Raw genomic sequence first — 26,362 nt, forward strand, 5'->3', positions numbered from 1 at the left:
TGTGGACCAGTAAGAGTCAGGCCAACGGCTGTTAGGACTGTTGTCAAATCTGTTGGGGAATCTTCATTTCCTACTGGACTTGAATCTGAGTGGATGTTAGCTGGAGCCTCTCAAGACCATGGTGAAGAAGAAGGCTGCTTGAGAGCAAAGACAAGACCAGAAATCACAGCCAGTGAAATCAGGGCCCGATGACATGACGTGAGATACCGGATCCTGCCAGACCTGAAGCTTGGGATATTCCAGTTGTGTGAACCAATATTTTTGCATAAGCTAGTTTGAGTTGGGTTTCTGTAGCTCACACTCAAGAGGGTGTTTAAAGATACCACTCCCCATTGCCTGCAGGAAAAAAAAATTTTTTTAACCATTGTTTAGAAGAGCAGACAGCTAGACCCAGGAAAGCCTTTCTCCTGGAAAATCTCCTAAACTTATGCCAAAATAAATAAGTAAGTAAGTAAGTAAGTAAAAGGTAGAATTTCACACCCAAGTTCCCAGGAACCGAGGAGAGGAGAATAATCCCAACAGAGTGTGTCATATGGAATTTATCCTACAGACAATGGGAAGCCTTGTGAGTTAGGGTTCCAGCATGAAAGAGATATCACAGTCTAAAGAATTTAACCAAAGACACCGTATTAAAGGGACTGTTTATTGAGATTTAGGCGGGGTTAGGGGTACCAACAAGGGTTGGTATAGTCGTATAGTCACTGTGGGGAACAGCTATTCCTAGACTGGAAAGAAGGAGGCAATAATGTTACACAGCTTCTGCGGAGCAGTGGCCATGGAAGAACGAAGCCACTGCCAGGACCGCAGGGACGCAGCAAGGGAGCAGGGGTAGTGTGGCCCAGGGGAAGGGACAAATTACCCCGACCACTCTCCTCTACCCTCTGATCTCCTGCTGGTGCCTCCCATTGGCCAAATCTAACTGGAGGCTGGAAAACAAAGGAGGCCAGGTGATACAGCTCGTTGAGGTCAGCCTCCTGGGGCACAGAGCACAGCGGGAAGAGTAGAAAAGGAATCCTGGGTGGGTGATGTGGTTGAACAGTGGAGATTAACCATCTCCTTCCGGAAGTTTGTAGAGGAAGAACTGGAAAGAGATCCTCACTGCTTCCCTTTCATGTTGCAATGGTCTGTGTTTCTCCATAAGAACCCATTTACAGAAGACTTATACTTTTTATTTTGTTTTATTCTATTTTTAAGACACACTTTTTTTTTCAATCTGAGTTCTCTTTGTTTTTTTTAATTAAAGTATAGTTGATTTACAATGCTGTGTTAGTTTCAAGTATACAGCAAAGTGATTCAGTTATATATATATACACATACTTTTTCATATTCTTTTCCATTATGGTTTATCACAGGATATTAAATATGGTTCCCTGTGCTATACAGTAGGACCTTTTTGTTTATCTATTTTATATATAGTAGTGTATATCTGCTAATCCCAAACTCCTAATTTATCCCTCCCCCACTTTCCCCTTGGGTAACCATAAGGTTTTTTTTATATCTGTGAGTCTGCTTCTGTTTTATATATAGATTCATCTGCACCATATTTTAGATTCCACATATAAGTGATATGATATTTAAGACTCATACTTTTTAAAAACAACTTTGTTGAAGTATAAAGGGCCTACGATAAAGGACACATATTTACATGTACAATGGGAAGAGTTTTGACAAATGTGTAACTGATAAAACCATTACAACAACAACAACAAAAAAAAACCATTACAACAATCCAGCTAATAAACAGACCCGTCACCTCCAAAATTTGCTTGTTCCCCTTTGTAATATCCCTCTGTCCTGCCATCCCCACCCCCAGGCAAATGTTAATCTGTTGTCACAACAGATTCATTTACATTTTCTAGAATCCTGTGTAAACCGAATCATTCAGTATGTACTCTTTTTTTGTCTGGCTTCTTCCCCTCAGCAAACTATTTTGAGATTTTAAGTATGAAAGCATGTAACAGAGAGAAGTCTCTAGAGATTGCTTTGTTCACAATCCCATCCTGTTTGTTGCTTTTCTCAATGGAGCTGATAAAGATATAGAAGGATTATATTTACGTTAAAAGCCTCAAAATAACCATATTGATGTTCATGGCTTGTTAACCAGACTGGAGGACATTTTTTTTTTGGCTGCACCAAGCAGCTTGTGGGATCCTTGTTCCCCAACCAGGGATCGAACTTGCAGTGGAAGGGCGGAGTCCTAACCACTGGACCACCAGGGAAGTCCCCTGAAGGGTTTCTGAGAATGGCTTATCTTTCTTACCAGAGAGTTGCTTTGGATTACATTTCTTTCCACTCACATTTCCCCAACCAGAGGGTTGTACTACCTTCTGAGAGGGAAAGTTGGGGATGAAAATCCTTCCTGTTAGTGCCCTAAACTCTGGGGACACTAACTCACTGGGTGGTACTGTAGGTCAGGGGGCAGCAAAAGTTTTCTGTAAAGAGCCAGATGGTAAATATTTTAGGCTTTGCAGCCCATATGGTCTCTGTCACAAGTACTCAACTCTACCACTGTAGCACAAAAGCCATCAGAAACAATATGCAAATAAATGGGCATGACTGTGTTCCCATAAAACTTTATTTACAAAAACAAGCAGGGGGCCATATTTGGTGGGTGGAACTGAGCAGGACCCTGTGGGGCTCCCGGGTACAAATCCTTTCTGTGTGTCCCATTTCTTGTTTGTAGGAAATAGGCTTCATTTAGCCTCCATGACCTTCCCTGAGTTCCAAAGGGCAGAGAGCAAGGGCAAAACTTGCTAATCAGGGAAGGAAAATAATGCAGAAACAAAGGAGGGAGCAGTCAAGAAACAATAGTGCAGCCATGAGGCAGGGTCCTGGTTCCTCTGCCAGGAACATACATAACAATATCTTTGAGTTCTTCTGCAAAACTAAGGCCCCCACCCCGGTGGAGGATGGCAATTTTAGCCTGAGAGCAAGATCCCTGGAGCACCTCCCTGTTACCTCACCACCAACCAATCAGAAGAAAGTCACACACCCTGCAGCCCTCACCCCAAATTTTGCCTATAAAAACTTTCCCCCAAAACCACTGGGGAGGACTTCTCTGGCAGGCCAGCAGTTAAGACTCTGTGCTTCCATTGCAAGAGGCATGGGTTTGATCCCTGGTTGGGGAACTAAGATCTCACATGCTGCACCACCTGGCTAAAAAAAAAAAAAAAAATTGGGGAGTTCAGGTTTCTTTTTTTTTTTTTTGAGTTCAGGTTTCTTGAACTCGAGCCACCCGTTCTCCTTGCTTGGCCCTGCAATAAACCTTTCTCTGCTCCAAACTCCTGTTAGGGGAAACACTGACTGAAACTGCCCCCCCCCCCCCCCCCCCCGTGGTCAGGCAAAGACAGTAACAATTTGCATGAGTTATTTTATGACAGGAGATCCTGGTAAGGAACACGGAAGTAACAAGCTACCACCAACAGGAAGAATACGGGAAAGGTCAAAAGGAGAGAGGAGATGCCAGTCCATATGTCCTACCGACCTCCCAGAATCCTTCTCCCTGGAATCCATCTTGGTTGAGCAGTTGCATGCACATGGCACCAGGGAGGACCCTGAGTCAGAATGATTGGCCAGAGACAGCCCGGAAACTAACCCCATCACCATAAAATCTGAGACTGCGAGCCACATGGCAGAGCAGCTCTCCTGGGTTCCCGTACCCTCCTGCCCTCCATCCGGGTGCCCCTTCCCAATAAAGTCTGTTGCTTATTCAGCACGTGTGTCTCCTCAGACTATTCATTTCCGAGTGTTAGAAAAGAGTCCACTCTCAGGCCCTGGAAGGGGTCCCCCTTCCTGCAACACTGTCTGTTTCATTTCTCCATCCACGGGGAGGCTCCACGTTGGCGGCTTCTCTGCTTCACCAGGAACCCAGGCTGCTGGCAGCAGTTCTGGCTTCCACATGTGCCTCCAACGTCACTCCGGTTCATCCCCATCCTGACCAGCAGGAAGGCAGGAAAGAATGGCTCTCTCTTAAGCAAGGGAGACAGAAATCACCTAGATCACACCCCCTCTCGTTCCACCCCCTCTCACATGTCATGCAGGGAGGGAGAAGGGCAGATTTTGCTGGCCAGTCACTGCTTCAAATAATTCTTTTATTTAATCCCTACAACAACCCTAACTATTTGACAAATGGGGGAGACTGAGGCACAGCACAGTAAAGCAGAGAGGTGGCTGTAAGCCACCAAGTTAGTAGAGCCAGGATTTAAACAAACACTGGAGGCAGAGCCCAGGGACTCAAGTACAAGCCATACGGCTGGCCCCAGGCTGGAACTCACATGATGGCAATGACCGTGCGCTGTCACTACAACCACCTCTTGTAACCCAGACTCGCGTGCAGTGTCTGGTGGGGCAGTGGGGGCAGTGTTGGTCAAGCTGGCTTTCACGGGATCCTGTTCCACTCCAATGATCTCCAAGTGTGTCCATGTCACACACCAAACTTCAACCTCGCTGTCACAGATGACCTGCTGTTAAAGTGTTTAGTGATTAAGGAGAATCCTTGTTGATTCATTAACGATCCACACTATACACTGACCGGCAAGGTCTCCTGAGTTACAAACAACTTTCTCCCACAGACCCTATGGCCACGAACAGGCTTCCCAGGTAGGGTCCACTTGATCAGGACACACCTTTTAATGAATTGTATGGATTTGGGTTTAGACAGACCATTTCCAAGAGTTTTCCCAGATCCACAGGTTCCTTTCAAGTTTGTCACAGCGCAGGGATTCTCAAACTTTTTGTCTCAGGATCCCATTATAAGGAAGAACACCTTCATTTCATTGATGTGGGTTATAGGTAGAGATATTTACCAAATTAGGTGTTTAAATGAAGAAACAATTTAAAATATTAATTAATTTCAGAAGAACAATAACAAACCCTTTGCGTGTTAAGTAAATAACATTTTTATGAAAAACAACCATATTTTCCCAAAAGATTTAGTGAGAAGAGTGGCATTGTTTTACACATTTGCAAATCTCTTTAATGACTGTTTGAATAGAAGACAGTTGGATGCCGACATCTGCTTCCGCCTTCAGTCTGTTGTGACGCCTCAGGTCTTGTAGTTTTCCAGAAACTCAACTGGACATTCATGAAATAATGAGAGGAAAAAAGAAAAAAATAGCATCTTAGTACTATGGAGAATGTTATATGGATTATCTCGTTGAGTCTTCCTGATAAAATGGCTCGGGACTATTGTTATGACATCCCCTTTTTCAGATGAGAAAATCTGAGTTCAGAGCACTTAAGTCATTTACACAAGAACACACAGCCGGCAGCAGAGGAATCAGAAGGAGGCTGGGGTCTGCCTGCCCCCATCTCTGGGCTCCTGAGCTGCGCACTGTCCTGCAGCCGCTGCGGATGAAAGGCCACCCAAGTCACAGATTTGTGGGAAACGTGACTCTGGGAGCAGGGAACAAACATAACCAGAGACAGAGAGAGAATGCTCAGTGTTTCCTGGTTGAAGCCATCATAAAGAGAAAGAATAAGGCTTGAGATTCCCAGTGGCAACTAAACGCAAGGCAGGCAGCACACAGGTAACTGGGGGTTATGTTCAGGCAGAGGGAAGGAGCCAGCACTGACCAAGCACCTTCTACTAGCCCGGTGTTTCTCGTTCTCCCGTGGCCTCTCGTTTGTTTCATCTCCTGCCAAGCAGGCGTGTGAACATCAGTTTGCACCCAGGTCTCACAGCTACTAAGTTAAAAAATGTATCCCGTTTTATCCCCCAGCTGGGCTCACTGCACCACCCTTGCCTGCTGGTCAGGAAAACTCACCTATTTCAGGGTTTTCAGGGTTTTTAACAACTCTTTTCCATTGTTACTATAAATAGCAACACTGGAGTATAGTGTGTGGGTGGATGAAGGTGTGTTTCTAAAAGGCTGTAGAAAATACAGGAAAGAATCATGACCTCATGTGGAGCTCAGCCTGGATTCCAGTCTAGCAGAGGGTGTGCCCTGGGGATACTGGGTAAGATTCTGGGACCAATGTCAGCATGTGGGTCCCTCTCCCCAGCCCCCTCCCCTGGCCACCAAGCAATGCTCTGATACCAGCGGGGTGTCCAATTCAACTCAAATCTGACTCTATCTAGCTGGAGGTAGCATCAGATACCAAAGGTTAAGGGCTCAGTCCTACGAGACGGCCCTCCTCCACCTCCTCCCCCATTTCAGACGCCAATTGCAAATCCAGGTCTTCAGGTGCTTCTGACTCACCGGGTCTAGATCGGTGGTTCCAAAGACCCCCTCCTCAAGTTTGATTTTTTTTTTTTTAAATAAATTTATTTGTTTTTATCTTTGGCTGTGTTGGGTCTTTGTTGCTGTGCGCGGGCTTTCTCTAGTTGCGGCGAGCTGGGGCTACTCTTCATTGCGGTGCGTGGGCTTCTCATTGTCGTGGCTTCTCTTGTTGTGGAGCACGGGCTCTAGGCGCACAGACTTCAGTAGTCGTGGCTCGCGGGCTTTAGAGTGCAGGCTCAGTAGATGAGGCGCACGGGCTTAGTTGCTCCACGGCATGTGGGATCTTCCTGGGCCAGGAATTGAACCTGTGTCTCATGCATTGGCAGGCAGATTCTTAACCACTGCACCACCAGGGAAGCCCCTCTCAGGTTTGATTAATTGACTAGAGTGGCTCACGGAACTCAGAGGAACATATTACTTATTAGATAACCAGTTTGTTATAAAAAGTATAACTCAGGAACAGACAGATGGAAGAGATGCCCAGGGCAAGGCATGGGGAAGGGGCCAGGAGCTTCCATGCTCTCTCCAAAAGCACCACTCTCCCCAAATCTCCACGTGTTCATCAACCCAGAAGCTCTCAGAACCCTGTCCTTTGGGATTTTTTATGGAGGCTTTATTACATAGTCACGATTGATTAAGTCATTGGCCATTGGTGACTGATTCAACCTCCAGCCCCTCTCCCTTCCCCGGTAGTCAGAGGGTGGGACGGAAAGTTCCAACCCTCTAAACACCTGGTTAGTTGTCCTGGTAACCAGGCCCCAACAATAGGTGAGATCCCAATGTAGCCTCATTAACAAAACAAAAGACAACTTACTCACTCTGGTCACTTAGAAAATTCCAAAAGTTTTAGGAGCTCTGTGCCAGAAATGGGGGCGAAGACCAAATGTATATTTCTTCCTATAAATCACAACATCACACATGCATCTCTTGATACACACAGTGGTCCCTTGGTATCCACAGGTGGTTTGTTCCAGGACCCCCATGGATATCCAGATTTGAGGATACTCATGTCCCTTATATAAAATGGTGTAGTATTTGTATATAGCCTACACGTATCACATCCTCCTGTATACTTTAAATCATCTTTAAATTACTTACACTGCCTAATACAATGTAAATGTTATATAAATAGTGGCCCGCACGTGGCAAATTCAAGTTTTGCTTTTTGGAACTTTCCAGATTTTTTTTCCCTGAATATTTTTGATCTGTGGGTGGTTGAATTCCAGAATGCAGAACTGCAGATACAGAGGGTTGACTGTACAGCATTTCAACGGTTTTTGTTAATTCCAAATTACTTGCCAAACCTTATAAACAGGAGCGTTCATATAAAAGCCCAGACTTTGGGATTTCTCTTGAAAAATCAGGCACTTCATGGGACCCACATTCTTACGTGAGACAATGGGCTGGAACTAAATCCTGGGAGGTAAGATTTGAGTGAAGACCGCAGTCTCTACCATCAGAGAAGCAAGAGCTGCATTTGCCAAACTCATCATTCACACTTTCTGCCCTATTTTTTTTTCAGGTGTAATTTGCATGTAATCAAATGCACAAATCTTATTCAGTCCAATGGATTTGAACAGTGGTATATACCCATATAGTTACCACTTAGTTAAGATATGGAAATTTCCGTCTCTCCAGAAAATGCTTTTAACTCTCTTGACTTCTATCACCATAGATTCATCTTTCCTGTTCTTGAACTTCACATAAATGGGTCATAAGGTGTGTACTTCCTTGCATCTGGCATAATTCTGAGATTCATGCATGGCGTTATGTGTCACTAGTTTGTCCTACTGAAAACGAATGTGGTTTTCCATGGAGTTTTGCTACCCAAAAACTGGGTTTGTTGCAGGAAGGGGGACCCCTTCCAGGGCCTGAGAGCGGGCTCTAGTCTAAGACTCCAAGGAGACATAGGAGACGTGCTGACAAAGCAAGAAACTTTTTATTGGGAAGGGGGGCCCGGGTGGAGAGCAGGAGGGTAAGGGAACCCAGGAGAACTGCTCTGCCATGTGGCTCGCAGTTTCGGGTTTTATGGTAATGGGGTTAGTTTCTGGGTTGTCTCTGGCCAGTCATTCTGACTCAGGGTCCTTCCTGGTGGCACGAGCATTGCTCAGCCAAGATGGATTCCAGCGAGAAGGATTCTCGGAGGTTGGTAGGACATATGAACTGGTGTCTCCTCTCTCCTTTTGACCTTTCCCAAATTCTTCCAGTTGGTGGTAGCTTGTTAGTTCTGCGTTCCTTACCAGGACCTCCTGTTGTAAGATAACACATGCAAGTGGCTGCTATCAGGCCTGGCCAGGGCGGGCGGTTTCAGTCACTCGTTCCCCTAACAGGTTTGCAGCTTAATGGTGTCAGTAGACACAACCAAGCCTAAGATCGGAAGAAGGAAGGATTTATTATTACTTGAAGCAGGTAGGGAGAACACCGGGGATCCTTCCCAAAGCAGTGTTTTCCAGAACAGCAAAATTGGGGAAGTTTTAAGGGAAGGGTACATGCATCTTCATGAGGGGACTTGAGCAGAGGAGAATTCAGCATAGAATTGGGGCAAAGGTCAACAGAGTCCAAGCTTTAGTTGACTGAAGTTAAGAGGGTCAACATCATCCTTCCATCCTCCAACTGGCGGGGGGGGGCCTTAGTTCCTGCAGAACTCAAAGGTATATTATTATGTATATTCCTTGAGGAACCAGGACCCTCCCTTATCATAGCACCATTGTTTGACTGCCTTTTTTCTCTTCCTGCATTCCTTTGTTCCCTTAAGATCATTAAATACTGTGTTCCAGGGTAATCATTGTGGCCAGGTGTAGATCACAAAATGTCTTCGGCCAAAATGGGTTCTCTTATGTCAAGAAAGCCATGCCTGGTTCTCTTTCTCCAGGGACCCCCCTAACCTATCTGCTTACAGTATGAAGGCATCACGGTTTGTCCATTTATCTGTTGATGGACATTGGGTTGTTTCCCCCTTGGGGCTATTGTGAGCAAAGCTGCTGGAACATGTGTGTAAAGTCTTTGTGGAACCTATGTTTTCATTCCTTTTGATAAATACCTAAGAGTGGAATTGCTGGGCCATAAGGTAGGGGTATGTTAACTTTATAAGAAACTTCCAAAACATTCTCCGAAGTGGTTGCACCATCTTCTCTCCTATTCTTTACAGCACTAAGAGAGGGCCAAAAAAGCCTGACAATCAGAGAAACTGTGAGAGGTGACATGCCAGTGACCAGTGGGCCACAATCAGCCCTCACAGATGAATAATCATGAGGATAAAAATTTCTGGACTTCCGGTTTTTCTAGGACAACTGGAAGGTCTGGCCCCACTGGGCCTGTGTTCCCCCAGTTGGAGCTGAGTCACGGCTGGGATGTAGCTCTCCTGTCTGCCACAGCCGTATCTGGCCCACCTCTCTCATCTGCGTGCGTTGTCTGTAGCACCGTGACCGTGGAACGTGCCCGTGGTCCCCCAGACATGCCCCCAAGAAATCAGGACTGGACCCCAGGTTGGTGGAGCAATGCATCTTCTGCCTTCCTGATGTTGAGTCCTCCGCTGCAGATCACAGGCTCAGGCCGTCCATTCCCTGGCTCTCTGTCCGCCCATCTCCTTTCTCCAAATTCTAGCTGTTCCTTCTGTCCATCTGTCCCCCCAGGCAGGCCACCACCTTGCAGGCCCCAGCTCATGCTGACGTCAGTCCAACTGCTGAGTCTCTGTGCATCCAGGGTGCCCTCTGTCCAGTGGGATGCGTCTCTAAGCCACACCCACTGGCCCTGTAGCGTTCTAGAATGAAACGCCCAGGGTTCAAATCCTGGTTCTGCCACTCACAGCTGGTGACTTGGGCAAGTTACTCACCCTTCTCTACCTCTGTCTTTTTACCAGTAAAGTGGACATAATAATAAGATCTGTCCCGGAGGCTTGCTGGAAAGACCAAGTGAGCAGACATGGAAACATTTAGAACAGAACCAGGAGCATATTGATTCTCACCATGCTTTCTGAACTACTCTGTGCCAGGGGCTGCCCCCGCCCAGGGCCTGGGCAGGACAAGGGAAGGAGAGAGGTGGGCTGGAGGTGGGGTCTGTGGTGGAGGGGGGAGGGATGGCCACACCTCTGCTCTAGCCAGTGGCCGTCCTGTGTCCATGTGGGTCTGGTCTGGCCAGATCTTCAGATTGTTCTAGTAAAGTGGGAAATCCAGAGTGTTATTCAGTCTCTCGTTTTGCAAAGGCTAGTAGCTATCTTTTTTTTTTTTTTCTTTTTTTAAATTTTGAATGCTCTGAGCATCCAGTGCAAGCCTTCTGCTGTCCCCCACTGCCTGTCCTGGTGCTGTGGGCTGGACGTGGGCCCCCGGCCACGGCTCGGTCACTCCTGACAACTCATCTGGGCTCCAGGCGCCTGTCTTTGTGCTGCCTTCGTCTGGAGAGCGCACGGAAAAGGAGCCGAACAAAGGTGGTCACTGTTAGTGCTGCAGCAGCGGTAGGGCCGTGGCAAGTGCCCTCCTGGGACTTTCCATCTGTCCCCTTCCTCCCCTGCCAACGTCTCCCCTCCCCCCCCTCCAGCTCGTCCCAAGCCCGCCCGTCCCCAGCGCGGAGGCGGGCCAGTGGCAGAGTGGGTGAGTGGAGCAGGACGGTGCCCCGGGCTGCAACAGCTCCCCTCCCCTCCCCAGCCATGGGCCCCCCACCAGGTGAGGAGGGGAGGCCATGTGGGCGGGGCTCAGGTCAGCCCATCTTCCCCGCAGGGGCCTGCTCAGAGTTCAAGTTCAAGTTCAGGGTTCAGGGCCGGCCGGGGACCTCTCCTCTGCCCCGAGGGAGATCATTCACGCTTCCTCTAAGCCCTGCTGTAGCCCAGGCTGGAATTTGGATTTTGACCTGCAAGGAGCCTCTCTTAGCAGGCGGTGCCGGAAGGAGGGCCACTGCTGTTCTTTCAGACTCTGGCTGCGAGGGAAAAGGAGCCCAGTTTCTCCCTCCTCACAGCCACCTCTCTCTCCTTCTGCCTCAGACGCCACCGACAGGACCCAGGGCAGGTGGGCCCTGCATCCAGTGGAAGGTAAGACTCCCTACTCCCAGCCCCCCAAACTGATACCCATTCCGCAAACTGGGGAAGCTGGTCTGGGGACCGGAGGCAATGCTGGCAGGAAGGACGGGGTGAGGGCTGCACAGCTCCCCTCCTTGGGAGAGGGCTTGTCGAGGCAAACGGAGTGTGTCTGGGGGGGTGGGTACAGCCGGCGCACCGGGCAGGCGCACCGGGCAGGCGAGGCTCGCGGCTCCTCCACTCAACCGAGTTCCGGGACGTGGAGCGATCATTTCACCTCACTTAGCCTCCGGTTCCTTATCTGTCAAATGAGAGCGTGAACCTCAGCACAGCCCAGGCCACAGGTGTGGCGGACTCACGAGGACCCAAGAGATAAGCAGGTGAAAAATACCTACAAAGAACAACAAAACCCTGGGGGATGTGTAACTGCCATGCAAAGCAAATATGCCAGGCACGTGCTGAGAGCCTCACATCCTGGGCCTGGTCTGGCTGGCCCCGCCACTGTAACTCACAGACAGAGGCTGAGAGCCATTGAGAAACGTGCCCAAGCTTGCACAGATAGTGAGGAGGCAAAGCTGAGACCCAACTCCCACGGCCAGCCGTGAGCTTAGACACAAGGTCTGGTTTTCAAATGATATCTTGATGACCAATTCCAGGGAAGCAGCTGAGAGAGATGCCCTCCTCCAAAGGGCATCCTGAGGATATGACTTTGGCAGCGGCGGGGTTTGGGGGTGGATGTCACAATCGCAGGCTGAGAAAATTCCACATTTGTCTGCTATACAAGTGTTTACTGAGTGCCTGCTTTGAGGACACGATGTGAGCGAGACAGGGTTCCTGCCTTCGCGGAGCTTACAGTAGAGTGGGAGCGGGAGGTAATGAGAGAATCGTACAAATCAAATGTCCTGCTTGATTCAACGGTTATGGGAAGTCATGTTTGCTGTGATGGCAAATCATTTAGGGATCCAACTTAGATTGAAGCCAAGAGAAGAGTCCTCTGGGGCTGTGACAGTAGGGTGCCATCTGAAGGATGAGTGGGAGTTCGTCAAACCAAGAGTGCAGGGAAGAGCATTCCAGGCCGGGGTGGGTGGGATGGGCAGAATGGCAAAGACCCTGAGGCAGAACTAGTGCTCAGGGATAGAAATAAGAGCAGGGTGAGATGGGGCTGGGGCCACAGCAGAGCACATCAACAGACGCTGATTCTTTGAGCAGGAAAGGGAACTGATCTGATTTATGTTTAAAGATCTCTCTGACTTCCATGTAAGGGGAGTGGATTCCAAGGAAGCAAGAGTGTCATCGGGAAGGCAAGATGGGAAATTCTTCCAGTGACGGTGGCTTGAATGAAAGCAATAAAAGTAAAGGTGAGGGGAAATGGATAGATTGCAGCTCTGCTTTAGAAGTAGAACAGAATGGAATTAGAGGTCAGTAGATTCCGGGAGTTGAGCAAGAGACACTATAATGTCTTTGATGGTATGTTTGCGAGCCCTGGCATCCTTGGTGCTTAGACATAGTGGCCAGCACGTAGGAGGTGCTCACAGACCACTGGATGAGTGAATGAATGAATGAATGAATGCAAGACCTAAGGATGACTCTCGGGTTTCTGGCCCGAGCAGCAGGGTGGATGAAGTTGCCATTTAGTGAGATGGGAAGGACTGACAGCTCTTGAAGACTGCGGTCTCTGAATTGGATGTATTACGTTTGAGATGCCGACTGGGCATCCGTGAGAGATTCCACGCCGGCATTTGGATGGACAGGTCTGGGGCTCAGAAGGTGTTCTTGTGACATCTGTTCTCTCTAGGAATCAAGAGACAAGGTCGTCACTGAAGGGGGGAGGCGGGGGGAGGAGAAACCTCACCTGGCTCCCTTGTACTCACACGTGTTAACCTCCTGAGCCAGACCCTACCGTGCCCATTGTTTCCTTCCTAATGACCGGAGAGGTGGCTCTTTCTAACAGGCTGGGGAGAGTCCCAGCCTCTGCTTCAGCTCAGAGACCCCTGGAATCTGTCCTCTGGCCCTTTTTTCTAGAGACCCGTTCCTAATGAACCACATAGCATCAGCTGCTTGAGCAGGCCAGAGGTGGTCCTCCTTCGGCCCTCGCTTCTGCAGTTTTAGGCTCTGACAGCTCCACTCAGCCTGACAGAACTGACCCCCTCCCTCTGATTGGGCTCCCTCTACCACCAGCCTCTCTGGGCATCTTGGACTTGAGCCAAAGGCCAGGCTTGTGGCTGAGGAAGGAGGCAGTTGCCTCCACAAAGGAGTGGAAGGAAAGGGTGTGAGTATCTGCTGGCCCAGGAGGTGCGGCCTGTGCAGGCCCTTGTTGTCACCTCTGGAATTTTCCCTGCCAAGGGCGCACATGCTGAGCAGTGGTTAGGAACTTGCAGGTCAAGCCCCGGTTGGAAGCCCCGGTTCAGTCATTTACCAGTGGCGTGGCCTTGGGGCCCCAGCTTGGGCTTTGTTTTCCCCACCTGTTCAATGGGGTTAACCAGAGACCTGACCTCTTAGGGGTACGGTGTGCTTAAAGTGAGATTCACACACGTAGGGGCCAGGGTCTGCGTGACCACAAAGTCCATGCTCTTTTTCTTTTTTCCTTTACTGGTTTTACAAGAAGGATGGAGTCAGACCAAGTATTCTGGACCTGATCACGTTCTATAACGAACTCGATTAATGCTTTTAGCAAAACTGTGACATAGGTCTGATTAATATCCCCATTTTATAGATGGGAAAACTGAGCCTCAGAGAGCTTATTTGCCCAAGATCACGGAGCTAGTAAGAGGTAGAGCTGGGATTTGAACCGGGCAATGCAGTTCTAACATCTTTACACTTGATCGCAGTGTATCTATTTCCTGGGGAGTTTTTGCCTATAATTAAAATTTGTAATTAGATGGTCATTGTCATCTTTAGCCAGAGCAGAGTCCTTCCCTGGTTTCTCTCTCTGTCTCTTTCATTTTCTGTCCCTGCTAACGTGTTTGCTGTTCTTTAGCAAATAGGCCTGCATCCTGGCAAAATAGTTGGTACTATTTTCTGCCTCAGAATGTGTTTAATATACACATAGGGTTTTATGCTGTAAATCTTTTTCCGCTTGTTCCTTTTCCTTCCATCATGAAATGTTTCAGATGCACACGTTGTAGAGAATACTGTAGCCCCGCCAGTGCACACACACACAGGAGACGGCCTCAGAAACCGAACGCAGGGAACACAGTCAGAGCCCTCACCCTGCTGTGGACACACTTCCCCATCCTTGCCTCGCACTGGGGAAAATTTCCACATCTGCTCTGGCAAATTATGTAAGCGGCTGAAAGGAAAGGGGTGAGCAGCCGTCTCTGCTTGCTGAGTTTCCTGTGTTCTTTGGCCAATTGGCAACTGCAAGGGTAGGGTGTTCTTGCAAACAGGGCCGTTGTTACAACGCCCGCTTTACCTAGACTCCTGTCAACCCTGGCCTCCCACAGGGGAGGGTCCCTCCCAGGAGGTGAAGCCCTCCCAGGGCAGTGCAACGGGTGGCTCTGGGCACACAAGGAGCTGCAAGGGGCTGAGTGAGATCTCTCGAGGATTGGGGGCCACATCCACAGTAATCACCACTTTGTCCTCCGTGCCTAGCACAGAGCCTGGCACACAGCTGGTGCCTAATAAATGTTTGTGGAAAAGAAACAAGTAGAGGGAGGGAAGGACTGAAGGAGGGGAGGAGAGAAAGAAGGAGAGAAGGGCAGGAGGAAGGGAGGAAAAAGAGACACACCAGCTAGTATTGGATAACAATGAGCTTCGGTTCAGGACCTGGGTTCAAATCCCACCTCTGGCACTTAGTGTGACCCAGAGGCCAGTGGCACGGCCAGGCCCTGAACCCAGCTCACTGTCACTTCTTGGTGGCTCCATTTCCCACCTGTAAAATGGAGGTGTAATGTGTTTGTCTCACTGGGCTGACGAGGATGAGATAAGAGGACCAATGTAAAGCGAGCGCCAGGCCTGGCACTTCAATAAATAGTGCTCACGAAGCTTTAGAGATGATCCCTGTCCCGGTGGCAGCGTGACTTTACTGAACAAGGGCACGTGGAGGGCTCCGCCTGGGAGCACGTGGCCGAGGCCGCAGCACTTGGCTTCCACAGCTTCTCTGGTCCCTTGTCTGAGCTCCTATTCCCACCCTGAAGACACAGTCAGTCCCTCCTGGGTGCCGGCAGGGCCCACCCCCCTCCCTGGGACTCAGGAAGAGCCTGGAGTTGGTGCCAGCCTGCCCGGAGCTGGTGATGAATGACTTGTTTATCTGCTCCCGCCCCTCTCGGTGCCTGGCAGGCAGAGGCCTGGAAGGGGCGGCTGGGAGCTGGGCTGGACACGGGGGAGGGCTGGCTCACCAGTCTTTCTGCTGCCCCTCTTCCTTCCTTCCTCCCCTTCCTCCCTTTCGGACCTGTGGGGTTCTGGAACAAGCTGCCCCACTCCCCAGTTCAGCATCAATCTCCACCTTAAGCTGCTTCCTCCACTACCTAGTGCTCATCTTCCCCAAGCCCCCTGTTTTGGAAGCAGCAGAGTACTTCAAAATACTTCAGAGCAGTTGAACTGTTTGAAAATGCAGGCTCTGGGGACTTCCCTCGTGGTGCAGCGGTTAAGAATCCGCCTGCCAATGCAGGGGACACGGGTTCAAGCCCTGGTCCGGGAAGATCCCACATGCCGCGGAGCAACTAAGCCCGTGTGCCACAACTACTGAGCCTGCGTGCCGCAACTACTGAAGCACGCGTACCTAGAGCCCACGCTCTGCAACAAGAGAAGCCACCGCAATGAGAAGCCTGCGCACAGCAACGAAGAGTAGCCCCTGCTCACCTCAACTAGAGAAAGCCTGTGTGCAGCAACGAAGACCCAAGGCAGCCAATAAATACATAAATAAACAAATTTAAAAAAAAAAAAAAAAAAAAAAAAAAAAAAGAAAATGCAGGCTCTGAACCCTCCTACACTGTTGGTGGGAATGTAAACTGGTGCAGCCACTATGGAGAACAGTATGGAGGGTCCCCAAAAAACTAAAAATGGAGTTAGCATGTGATCCAGCAATCCCACTCCTGGGCATATATTCAGAGAAAACTCTGATTCGAAAAGATACATGCACCTCAGTGTTCATCGCAGCACTATTTACAATAGCCAAGACATGGAAGCAACCTAGTTGTCCATCAACAGAGGAATGGATAAGGAAGTGGTATATATATATATATATATATATATATATATATATATACAATGGAATACTACTCAGCCATAAAAAAGAATGAAATAATGCCATTTGCAGCAACATGGATGGACCTAGAGATTATCATACTAAGTGAAGTAAGTCAGAGAAAGACAAACATCATATGACATCACTTATATGTGGTATCTAAAAAAATGATACAAATGAACTTATATACAAAACAGAAATAGACTCACAGACATAGAAAACAAACATATGGTTACCAAAGGGGAAAGAGAAGAGATAAATTAGGAGTTTGGGATTAACAGATACACACTACTATATATAAAATAGATAAACAACAATGACCTACTGTATAGCACAGGGAAGTATATTCAATATCTTGTAATGACCTCTAATGGAAAAGAATCTGAAAAAGGATATATATATATATATATATATATATATATATATATATATATATATATATGAATATATATACTCATATGAATCACTTTGCTGTATACCAGAAACTAACACAATATTGTAAATCAACTATACTTTAATAATTTTTTTAAAATCATGGCAAAAAAAAAAGAAAGAAAGAAAAAAAATGCAGGCTCTGAAATCAGACAGATCTGGATTTGAGTCCTGCCTTGGGCACTCAAGTCATGTGACATCACTTCCTTGCCTGTGGAGTAGCAATAAGGACACTACCTACCTAACAGGCACTTCACCCCTGAGTCAGCCTTAAGGACCATCTACCCTGTCCTCCCCAAGCCTCCAGAATCAGCCTCCTGGTTAGACCCTCATTTATGAACCTCTACTTCCACCCTAGGGAGGGTCTCCAGCACCAGTCTTCCCTTCCCACTTTCTCCCTGCAAGTTCTCTGGTTCATTTAGGTTATTAGCATCCCATTGGACAGATGACAACGATCATAAAACCTAGGCATGACTGAGGCAGGGAAGGCTGAGGGGTGATCTGAGGTAGAATTGGGGCTTCCACTACGCACTCCTGCATTCGAGCGGGGTAAGTGAGTTGGGTTTGCCTGATACTGGCAAGTCTATATTCCCTCCTTCCCGCCTTCTCTTGTCCTTTCATCTTTGGATGAGAGCTATGGATCACTGATTGCTTGAGTCTTCTCACAGGTCTGAGAAGCTGTGAGCATCCTCTCAACAGAAGAGCAAGGCTTGGCCCCAGTATACTGTACTCGGCGTGGGAAGGGACGTTAAAAGTTATTGAGCGCCCCCCTGAGGCATCTTCTCTAAGTGACTGTCCAATCTTCTAGGGCCCAAAAGCAGTGGTTCTCAACCCAGGGGACACTTGTGGCTCTCACAACTGTGGGAAGGGTGCTACTGGCATCTAGTGGGTAGCTACCAGGGATGCCGTTAAACATCCTACAATGCACAAGACAGCTCTCTATAACGAAGAATTAAGTGAGCCAAAATGCCAATAGTATTGCAGATGAAGAACTCCGCTTTAAGAACAAGGAACATCCCGCCCAGGTGACCAGGCCATTCTGTCTTTGAGCAGCTCTGATTAGAAGCAGGAAACTATCCCCAGTTCTCCCCCTCTCTCGTTTACCCTGTTAATTAATCTCCAGGTCCTACCTATTCTAACCCAAATTATTTCTCTAATGCACTTTCTCTCACCCTCCATATACTTCCTCTCAAGTCTGGGTCATTTCAAAATACCCTTCCCACCCACCTTTTTTGCTTCCAGTCAAGCCTCTCCTGCCCTGCACCACCTCCACCGCCTTGTTCAAAATTCTTCAGTAGCATTTCTTAACCTAGAGCAGAGGGGTGCCACAGAGGCATTGCTGCCTACCGGGAGATGTTTTGAAAATTTATAGGATATTTTTGGTTGTCACAACGACTTGGGGTACCATGGCTGGGTGGAGACCAGAGGTGCTAGACATCTTGAAATCCACAGAACTTCCCCAAGCAACCAGGACTTTCAGATGTCCTACCTGACCTTCATGCAGACGAAAAACATGCTTACAATTATCCGAGAGTAGAAACAGTTTGCACAAAACACAAAGTGTTGGCTGTTGGTTTTTTTTACATTAAAAAAATAGCACAGGGAGCTATATTCAATATCTTATAATAACCTATAATGGAAAAGAATTTGAAAAAGAATATTTATCACTTTGCTATACACCTGAAACTAGCACAACATTGTAAATTAACTTTACTTCATTTAAAAAATGGTTTTAAAAAAATATACCTGCTTTTTATTTTCACCAAGCTGTCTCTGATATTTCTCAGAGGGCTCTATCTTAAGTTAAAAGCATGGCATATCGTGGGAGTTGTTTGGACTTCTTCATAACATTTAAAATCACAAAGCGTTTTTCACAAATTTAAACATTCTGGTGTTCCTCTGTAAATTCAGGCTCTATTCTGCGCTTCTGGAATAGAATGGATTCCTATTTTCTTATTTCTCTTAAATTAAAAATTTATTCAGTATAATAGGTAAAATGATCTGACTGTCCCTTTGAGTCTTGCAGGGGAGTCAGATGGAGCAGTTACATTTTGGATTATCCATCATTTTAATCATAAATTGCTTTTATTTCTCTTTTATAATAGAGTTAGAGCATTGTATTGATTTTTTAAAAATTATGTGTGTAGGTAGGTAACACTATGAATTTCATTTCAGTTTTCAGTAAAAGGAATATTACAAAATATTTGTTATAAAAACAGAGGATGGGGTTTCCCTGGTGGCGCAGTGGTTAAGAATCCACCTGCCAATGCAGGGGACACAGGTTTGAGCCCTGGTCCGGGAAGATCCCACATGCCACAGAGCAACTAAGCCCATGAGCCACGATTACTGAGCCTGCGCTCTAGAGCCCGTGAGCCACAACTACTGAGCCCGTGTGCTACAGCTACTGAAGTCCACTCACCTAGAACCCGTGTTCCGCAACAAGAGAAGCCACCGCAATGAGAAGCCCGCGCACCGCAACGAAGAATAGCCCCCACTCGCCACAACTAGAGAAAGCCCGCACGCAACAACGAAGACCCAACGCAGCCAAAAATAAATTAATTAAATAAATTTTAAAATGCTCAATTAAAACAAAATTAAAATGAAAAACATAAAAACAGGGGATGATATCTGAAGATGATGACAACTGATGTTATCTTTGAAAATTACTGACCTTACAGAATCCTTTGATTGACATCAAAGGGCTGGTATAATGTCTTCATAGCATTATACGAGCCTCACAGCCCATCTCCCTCCTTCCAATCTTACTTAATACTCAGGCAAGAATCTGATGTTTCCTTAAGCATGACATGTTTTTTCACACCTCAATGTCTGTAGGTACTGTTGTCTTAGCCTGGAACGCTCTCTCATACCTGTTTATGCTGTGTAGGACCACCCACTCATTCTTCAAAACCCAGCTCATATGCTACCATCTGGATTTCTCCATGTAAAATTAGGTGGTCCTTACCTCATTGCACATTGTAGAAAATTAGTAATAGTAATAATAGCAGCTACAATTTACTGAGCACAGCAGTGCATGGCACTGTTCTTAACACTTCACAGGTGCTAGCTCACAGCAGTCTATGAAATGTAAACTCTTATTGCCCCATTTTGCAGATGGGAATGCTAAGGTTTAGAGAAGTTAGGGAATTTGTCCAAGTTCTCAGGATTGGTAAATGGTGGAGCCAGCTTGATGACTCCTAAGCTTGAATCCTTAATACCTCTACCTCTATGTACCTCCACTGTATGAAACATCACGTTGTGTTATTATCTGAGTGGGTTTACCCCATTATTGGGGTGCACATCATAGAGGGCAGGACTGAGTTTTTCGTTCCTGAACCCCTAGAGGCTGACACCTCCAGACTGGAGCCATCTTAACACAGGAATAAGTCAAAGCCCAGATCGCTTATAGTGAAAAAATTACCCTTGAGAATTGTATTAGCTTCCAATTGCTGCTGTAACAAATTACCACAAACTTAGTGGCTTAAAACAACACAAGTTCATTATCTTACAGTTCTGGGAGTCAGAAGTTCTCAATGGGTCTTACTGTGCTAAAGTCAAGGTGAGAGTAGGGCTGACTTCCTTCTGGATGCTCTAGGGGAGAATCCATTAATTTGCTTTTTCTAGCTTCTAGAAGTCACCTGCATTCCTTGGCTCATGGCCCCATTACTCCATTATCAAAGCCAGCAACTAGGCCAAATCCTTCTCACACTCTCATCTCTCTGGTTCTCTCGTCTAATCTCCTCTTCCACTTTTAGGGACCCTAATGATTGCATTAGTCCTACTTAAATAAACTCCCTATTTAAAGGGATACTGACTAGCAACCTTAATTACATCTGCAAATGTAATTGTCCTTTGTCATATAACGTAACACATTCACAGGCTCTGGGGATTAGGATGTAAACATCTTTGAGGGGGACACGATTCTACCCACCACAGGAATCCCTTAAATTGCCCAAGGAAGTGCAATATACTGAGAAATACCTTAAGATACTGGTTCAAAACATGGATTCTGGAGCAAGATTATTAGCCTTCAAATCCCAGCTCTACCACTTGAACTGTGTTACCTTAGGCAAGTTAGTTAACTTCTCTGTGCCTCAATTTTGCCAGCTGTAAGATGGTATGATAACAACAGTGCCCATTTCGCAGGTTTATAAACACTTAGGATGATGCCTGGCATGTAGTAAGTACTATATAAGTGTTTATTAAATATATGCATTTTCATGGGCATATCCAGCAGTGAAACAAGATTGTATTGACTGGCTGAGCCTCTGACAAAATTGCTGGCTTGACTTTCACCCAGCAGTGAGGTACCTGGGGAACAGAGACTGACGCAGGTGTCTTGTTTTTCTCTCACTCCCGGATATGTGGAAGAGGGTGGTGAAACACCTGTACTACTTAAATTGTGTATTCTTCTTTGTATTTTGCCAAGTGAGTGGTTGGATTGGTAAACATTAACTGTAGATTTGACGTGACTTCCTTGTAAATGTTTGCTGAGTGAGTAAGTGGGTGGATACATCTGCCTTCCCGAGGTTGTCTCCTCCACGTGTGTGCTCTTGCTCGGATGTCGCAAGGAGGCAGTCACGGAGAGGGTGAGAAGAGTGGCCCCGGGTCCTGGCATCTGACACACATTTGCTCTTCCACAGGGGTGAGAGAGTTCATTCAGGACCATGGAGAGCAGCCCCAGCGGTCCTCAGCCCACGCGGTCAGATCCCCTGGAGGCATTTCCCCAGAGGACACTGGAACCAGCTGACATCGCAGTGCTGGTTCTGTACTTCCTCTTTGTCCTGGCCGTTGGACTATGGGTAAGCCAGGTCAGGGGGAGGGAAAGTGGCTGGGGCGGGGTGAGAGACTAGCTCAAGGTCATACAGTAATCAGAACTTTTATTATTTTTATTTCTGGCCGTGCCACATGGCATGCGGGTTCTTAGTTCTCCGACCAGGGATCGAACCCGTGCCTCCTTTAGTGGAAGCGCAGAGTCCTAACCACTGGACCGCCAGGGAATTTCCTAATCAGAACTTTAATATTTAAAGAATGCATTGAGTATCAACTGTGTGTCAAGTACCGTGTTAGGCACTTTCACTCATGTTATCTCATGTAATTTGCACAGGTCGCTATGAAGAAGGTACTATTGCTATACCCCATTTTATAGATAAGAGAACTGAGGCTCAAAGAATTTAAGTTCCTTTTTCTGTTAGTAAGTTAGGAGAGCTGGGGTTAGAATCCATATCTCCTTCACTTTGAAGCCCATGCTCTTTCAAAAAAAATTATTTAAAAAGTAGTTTTTCTTTTTAAAGACAATGAAATAAAAACAACTTAAAATGACACAGAGTGAAAAGTCTTACTACTACTCTTCCCTCCACAGGCAACCACTGTTATTAACTTTTTAGTTCATTAGTGTATTCTTCCAGAGTTTCTTTAGGTAAATCCAAGCAAATTTTAATGTGTATATTTCCCTCATTCTTAAATAGAAGGTAGCTTATTATACATACTGTTTATTACTTTGATATGTTTCACTGATCAATGTCTCCTGGATATATTTTCATATCAGTATATGGAAGCTTCTGCATCTTCTTAAAAGTTGCCCAGTACTAACACACCATTGTAAAGCAATTATACTCCAATAAAGCTGTTAAAAAAAAAAAAAGTTGCCCAGTATTCCATAGAAGATCATACTGCAATTTATTTAACCTGTTTCTTGCTGAGGGTCATTTGGATTGTTCCCCATCTCTTAACACTAAAATTTATGCTGTAATAAACAAGTCTTGGACACATTATTTTGGATGTATACAACTATAATGTAGGATAAATTCCCTGTAGTGGAATCGTCAGGTTAAAGGTTATATGTATTTGTAATTATGATAGCTTGTGTCCAACTGCCCTCCTTAGGTGTAGTGCCAATCTGCACAAAATCATTAAATGTATGAAAGTCACATTATCACATCCACAGCAACACTGTATTGTCAAACTTTTTCATTTTTGCCAAACTGACAGGGAAACACAATATCTAAATGTACTATCTTATAATGAGTGAGGCTAAAATAAACATCCTTACATATGTTTAAGAACTACTTGCTTCCTTTATGTGAAGTATGGTTTCATATTTTTTTTCCATTTTCATTAAGTTCTTGCTCTTATTCTTATCAATTTCTAGGAACGCTTTACATATTAAAGAGATAGTAACTTTGGGATAAAGGATAGTGCAGAGGAGGTGCTGCTATCTGATTTTCAGGTCAAATGACTTGAAAACTGTAGCCTACTGAGGTGTCCCCACTTCAGTTTGACTATTCGTAGATCATTTCTCTACTCTTACCCCTTAGCTTTCCCTCCTCCAGATCAATCAGGGGATAAAAGTGCTGGACATCCCAAAGACCATGGATCTGATACTGAGATGGGTGAGATGTTGTTAAGGGTCAGGGCATTTATTTATTTATTGTCGTGCTGCATGGCTTGTGGGATCTTAGTTCCCTGACCAGGGATCGAACCTGGGGCCCCGGCAGTGAAAGTGCTGAGTCCTAACCACTGGACCACCAGGGAATTCCCAACAGTCAGGGCTTTTGAGTCAGACAGGTTTGAGATCAGGATTAGGTGTAGGGGTAGAGTTAGGGTGAGGGTTAGAGGTCCTGGGAATCTATATTTTCACAAGAGAATTGGGAGACTCTGATGTATTACTGGTTTTTGAAGCCATGGATTTAGATGATCCCTTTTAGCACAAGGAGTTCTTTACTCTTGGAAAATACTTCCTGCGTCAGGGTTCAGCAGGAATGAGCCGTAGTGTCTGTCTTCTATAGTAAGATCATTTGCAGGGATGAAAAGGTATCATTTCATGTCATCTCCCATCCAGTAAGACTCCTCTCACCAACACCTGCACCCAGAGGCTGGGAGAAGTTTTAAACAACTTATCCAAGATCACAAATAGCTACTTAGTGGTTAAAATGTCTCTGTTAAAGTATCTTTAATGCCAGGAAGCTCACTCCTGAAGAGCTCTGAAATCAGGCTGACCTGGGTTTGAGTTCCCAGCCTCCTGCTCTGTAGAAATGTGGCACTAGATATGTGACTTTACTTCCAAGCCTCAGTTTCTTCATCTGTTAAACTGGCCTGATGACATCAGCCTCATAGGAGTTGGTGAGGATTAAAAATGAGATGATGCTTCAAAATGCCTAGTATAGTGTCCATCACGTAGTACTGATACTCAATAAATGATATCCATTGTGAGCTATCTATAGCTCATTGTGGCTTGTCTATACAAGCCATGAGTCTAAAACTCAAATGCCTAGGGGGATCTAGTGGGTTCTTATACATCTGTGAGGGAGGGAGTGGTAGGGGCTGTGTTGACCTCAAGAGTTTATGTCTCCTCTAAGGGCATTCAGATGAAAATCTTCTTAAAAACCATGGGTCAAACAAAATATATTTGATCTAAAAAATAAACAAACTAGTGAATATAACAAAAAAGAAGTAGAATCACAGATATAGAGAACAAACTAGTGGTTACCAGTGGGGAGAGGGAAGGGGGTGGGGAGCAATACAGGGGTAGGGTATTAAGAGGTACAAACTATTATGCATAAAACAAGCTACAAGAATATATTGTACAGGGCTTCCCTGGTGGCGCAGTGGTTAAGAATCTGCCTGTCAATGCAGGGGACATGGGTTCGATCCCTGCTCCGGGAAGATCCCACATGCCACGGAGCAACTAAGCCTGTGCGCCACAACTACTGAAGCCCGCGTGCCACAACTACTGAAGCCCACACGCCTAGAGCCCGTGCTCTGCAACAAGAGAAGCCACTGCAATGAGAAGCCCGCGCACCACAACGAAGAATAGCCCCTGCTCGCTGCAGCTAGGGAAAAGCCCGCGCGCAGCAACAAAGACCCAATGCAGCCAAAAAAATTAATTAATTAATTAATTATTTAAAAAAAGAATATATTGTACAATACAAGGAATATAGCCAATATTTTATAACAACTATAAATGGAGTATAACCTTTAAAAATTTTGAATCACCATATTGTATAGCTGTAAATTATGTAATATCACACATCAACTATACTTTATTTTTTTTAAAAATTATTTATTTATTTATATTTAATTTGGCCGCGGGGTCTTCATTGCAGCATGTGGGATCTTTTAGTTACGGAATGCATGTGGGATCTAGTTCCCCAACCAGGAATTGAACCCTGGCCCCCTGCACTGGGAGCGCAGTCTTACTCACTGGACAACCAGGGAAGTCATTTTTTTTTAAAGGACCTCAGAGTTTTGTACTTTTTAAAAAATTTCTAATTTTTATTTTTTGGCCGAGCCACGGGGCATGTGAGATCTTAGTTCCCTCACCTGGGATCGAACCCGTGCCCCCTGCAGTGGAATCATGGAGTCTTAACCTCTGGACTGCCAGGGGAGTCCCTCTATCTTTTTTTTAATTATAGTTGAGGGACTTCCCTGGCGGTCCAGCGATTAGGACTCTGTGCTTTCACTGCTGAGGGCCCGGGTTCGATCCCTGGTTGGTGAACTAAGATCCCACAAACCACGTGGCAAAAAAAAAAAAAAAAAAGTGAAGTAAGATATTTCAGGAAAACAATGTCCATGGGAAGTATCGCTCAGGGACCCCTGCAAAAAAACCAAAAACAAACAAAAACCCAAAAACAAATAAACAAAAAAAACCCAAAATAAATTTGATGTCTGAGTCTGGCCTGCTGGACTCCCGGGTTATAATCTGTGGCCTAGACCATTTTGGGAGGTGTCTGATTGCTAACATTTCCCTCACCCACCCCTCTTCTTTGTTTCAGTCCACAGTGAAGACCAAAAGAGACACTGTGAAAGGCTATTTTCTAGCTGGAGGGGACATGGTGTGGTGGCCAGTAAGTAGTCTTTGGTTCAATTAAAATTACTTCTCAAGGACTCTTCAAGTGCTGATATTCTGTCTAACCTTTGCTCGCTCAGGACTCTCTGGTTCCATGTTGTCTGGAAGTCACAGTCTAGACTAGAGAAGGCTTAGCTCCAACTCAAATTTGTTTGAACAAAAAGAATTCATCAGCTCACCTAAGGGAAAAACTTAGGGTTGGTCTGGTTTCAGGTATGGCACAGTATAGGGGCCCAGGTGATAACTAGGACCTGGTTTCTCCCTCTGCTTATCCTATCTATCTACCTATCATCGATCTATCTATCTATCATTTATCTATCCATTATTTATCTATCATCTATCTATTTCTATCTGCTTCTCTTCTTCTGGATGGGTGCTATTCCCAAACAGGCTCAACTTCATGTCAACAAGATGGCGGCCACTGCTCCAGACCTTTCATCCTCTCAAGTTCCAGCCTAGCAAGGGAAGAGCACCTGCCTCCATGGCAGTATCCCTGGAAAATATCCCATCTTTGATTGTGTCCCTTGCCCATCTCTGTGCCAATCACTGTGACCAAGGTAGTTTGATGTGCTAACTGGCTCATGATGTGCCAACTGGCTCAAGCCTGGGTCACACACTCAGTGCCTAAGCTGTGGAGCATGGCGCCTGCTCTGAGGCATATGTGATGAGAA

At 46.1% G+C, this 26,362-nt stretch overlaps 1 protein-coding gene and 1 long non-coding RNA gene across 3 annotated transcripts in view; one reads left to right on the forward strand and one right to left on the reverse strand.

Moving 5' to 3' along the window:
- Nucleotides 1-26,362, reverse strand: part of LOC309645687 — a 702,435-nt gene that overhangs the window by 304,808 nt on the left and 371,265 nt on the right. The window lies entirely within an intron of this gene.
- Nucleotides 9,489-26,362, forward strand: part of SLC5A11 (solute carrier family 5 member 11) — a 55,400-nt gene continuing 38,526 nt past the window's right edge. The window contains exons 1-3 of one of the 2 annotated variants that reach the window (XM_082431042.1): nt 9,489-11,241; nt 21,487-21,645; nt 25,618-25,689. In XM_082431042.1, the coding sequence (XP_082287168.1) occupies nt 21,511-21,645; nt 25,618-25,689 (207 nt within the window). In that variant the 5' untranslated portion in view covers nt 9,489-11,241; nt 21,487-21,510. Of the gene's footprint in view, nt 11,242-21,486; nt 21,646-24,478; nt 25,690-26,362 lie in introns of those variants that run through there. The other variant, XM_082431043.1, reaches the window with a different exon arrangement.

The sequence above is a fragment of the Balaenoptera physalus genome (genome assembly GCF_965194825.1).
Source record: "Balaenoptera physalus genome assembly, chromosome: 16".
Taxonomy (NCBI): Eukaryota; Metazoa; Chordata; class Mammalia; order Artiodactyla; family Balaenopteridae; genus Balaenoptera; species Balaenoptera physalus.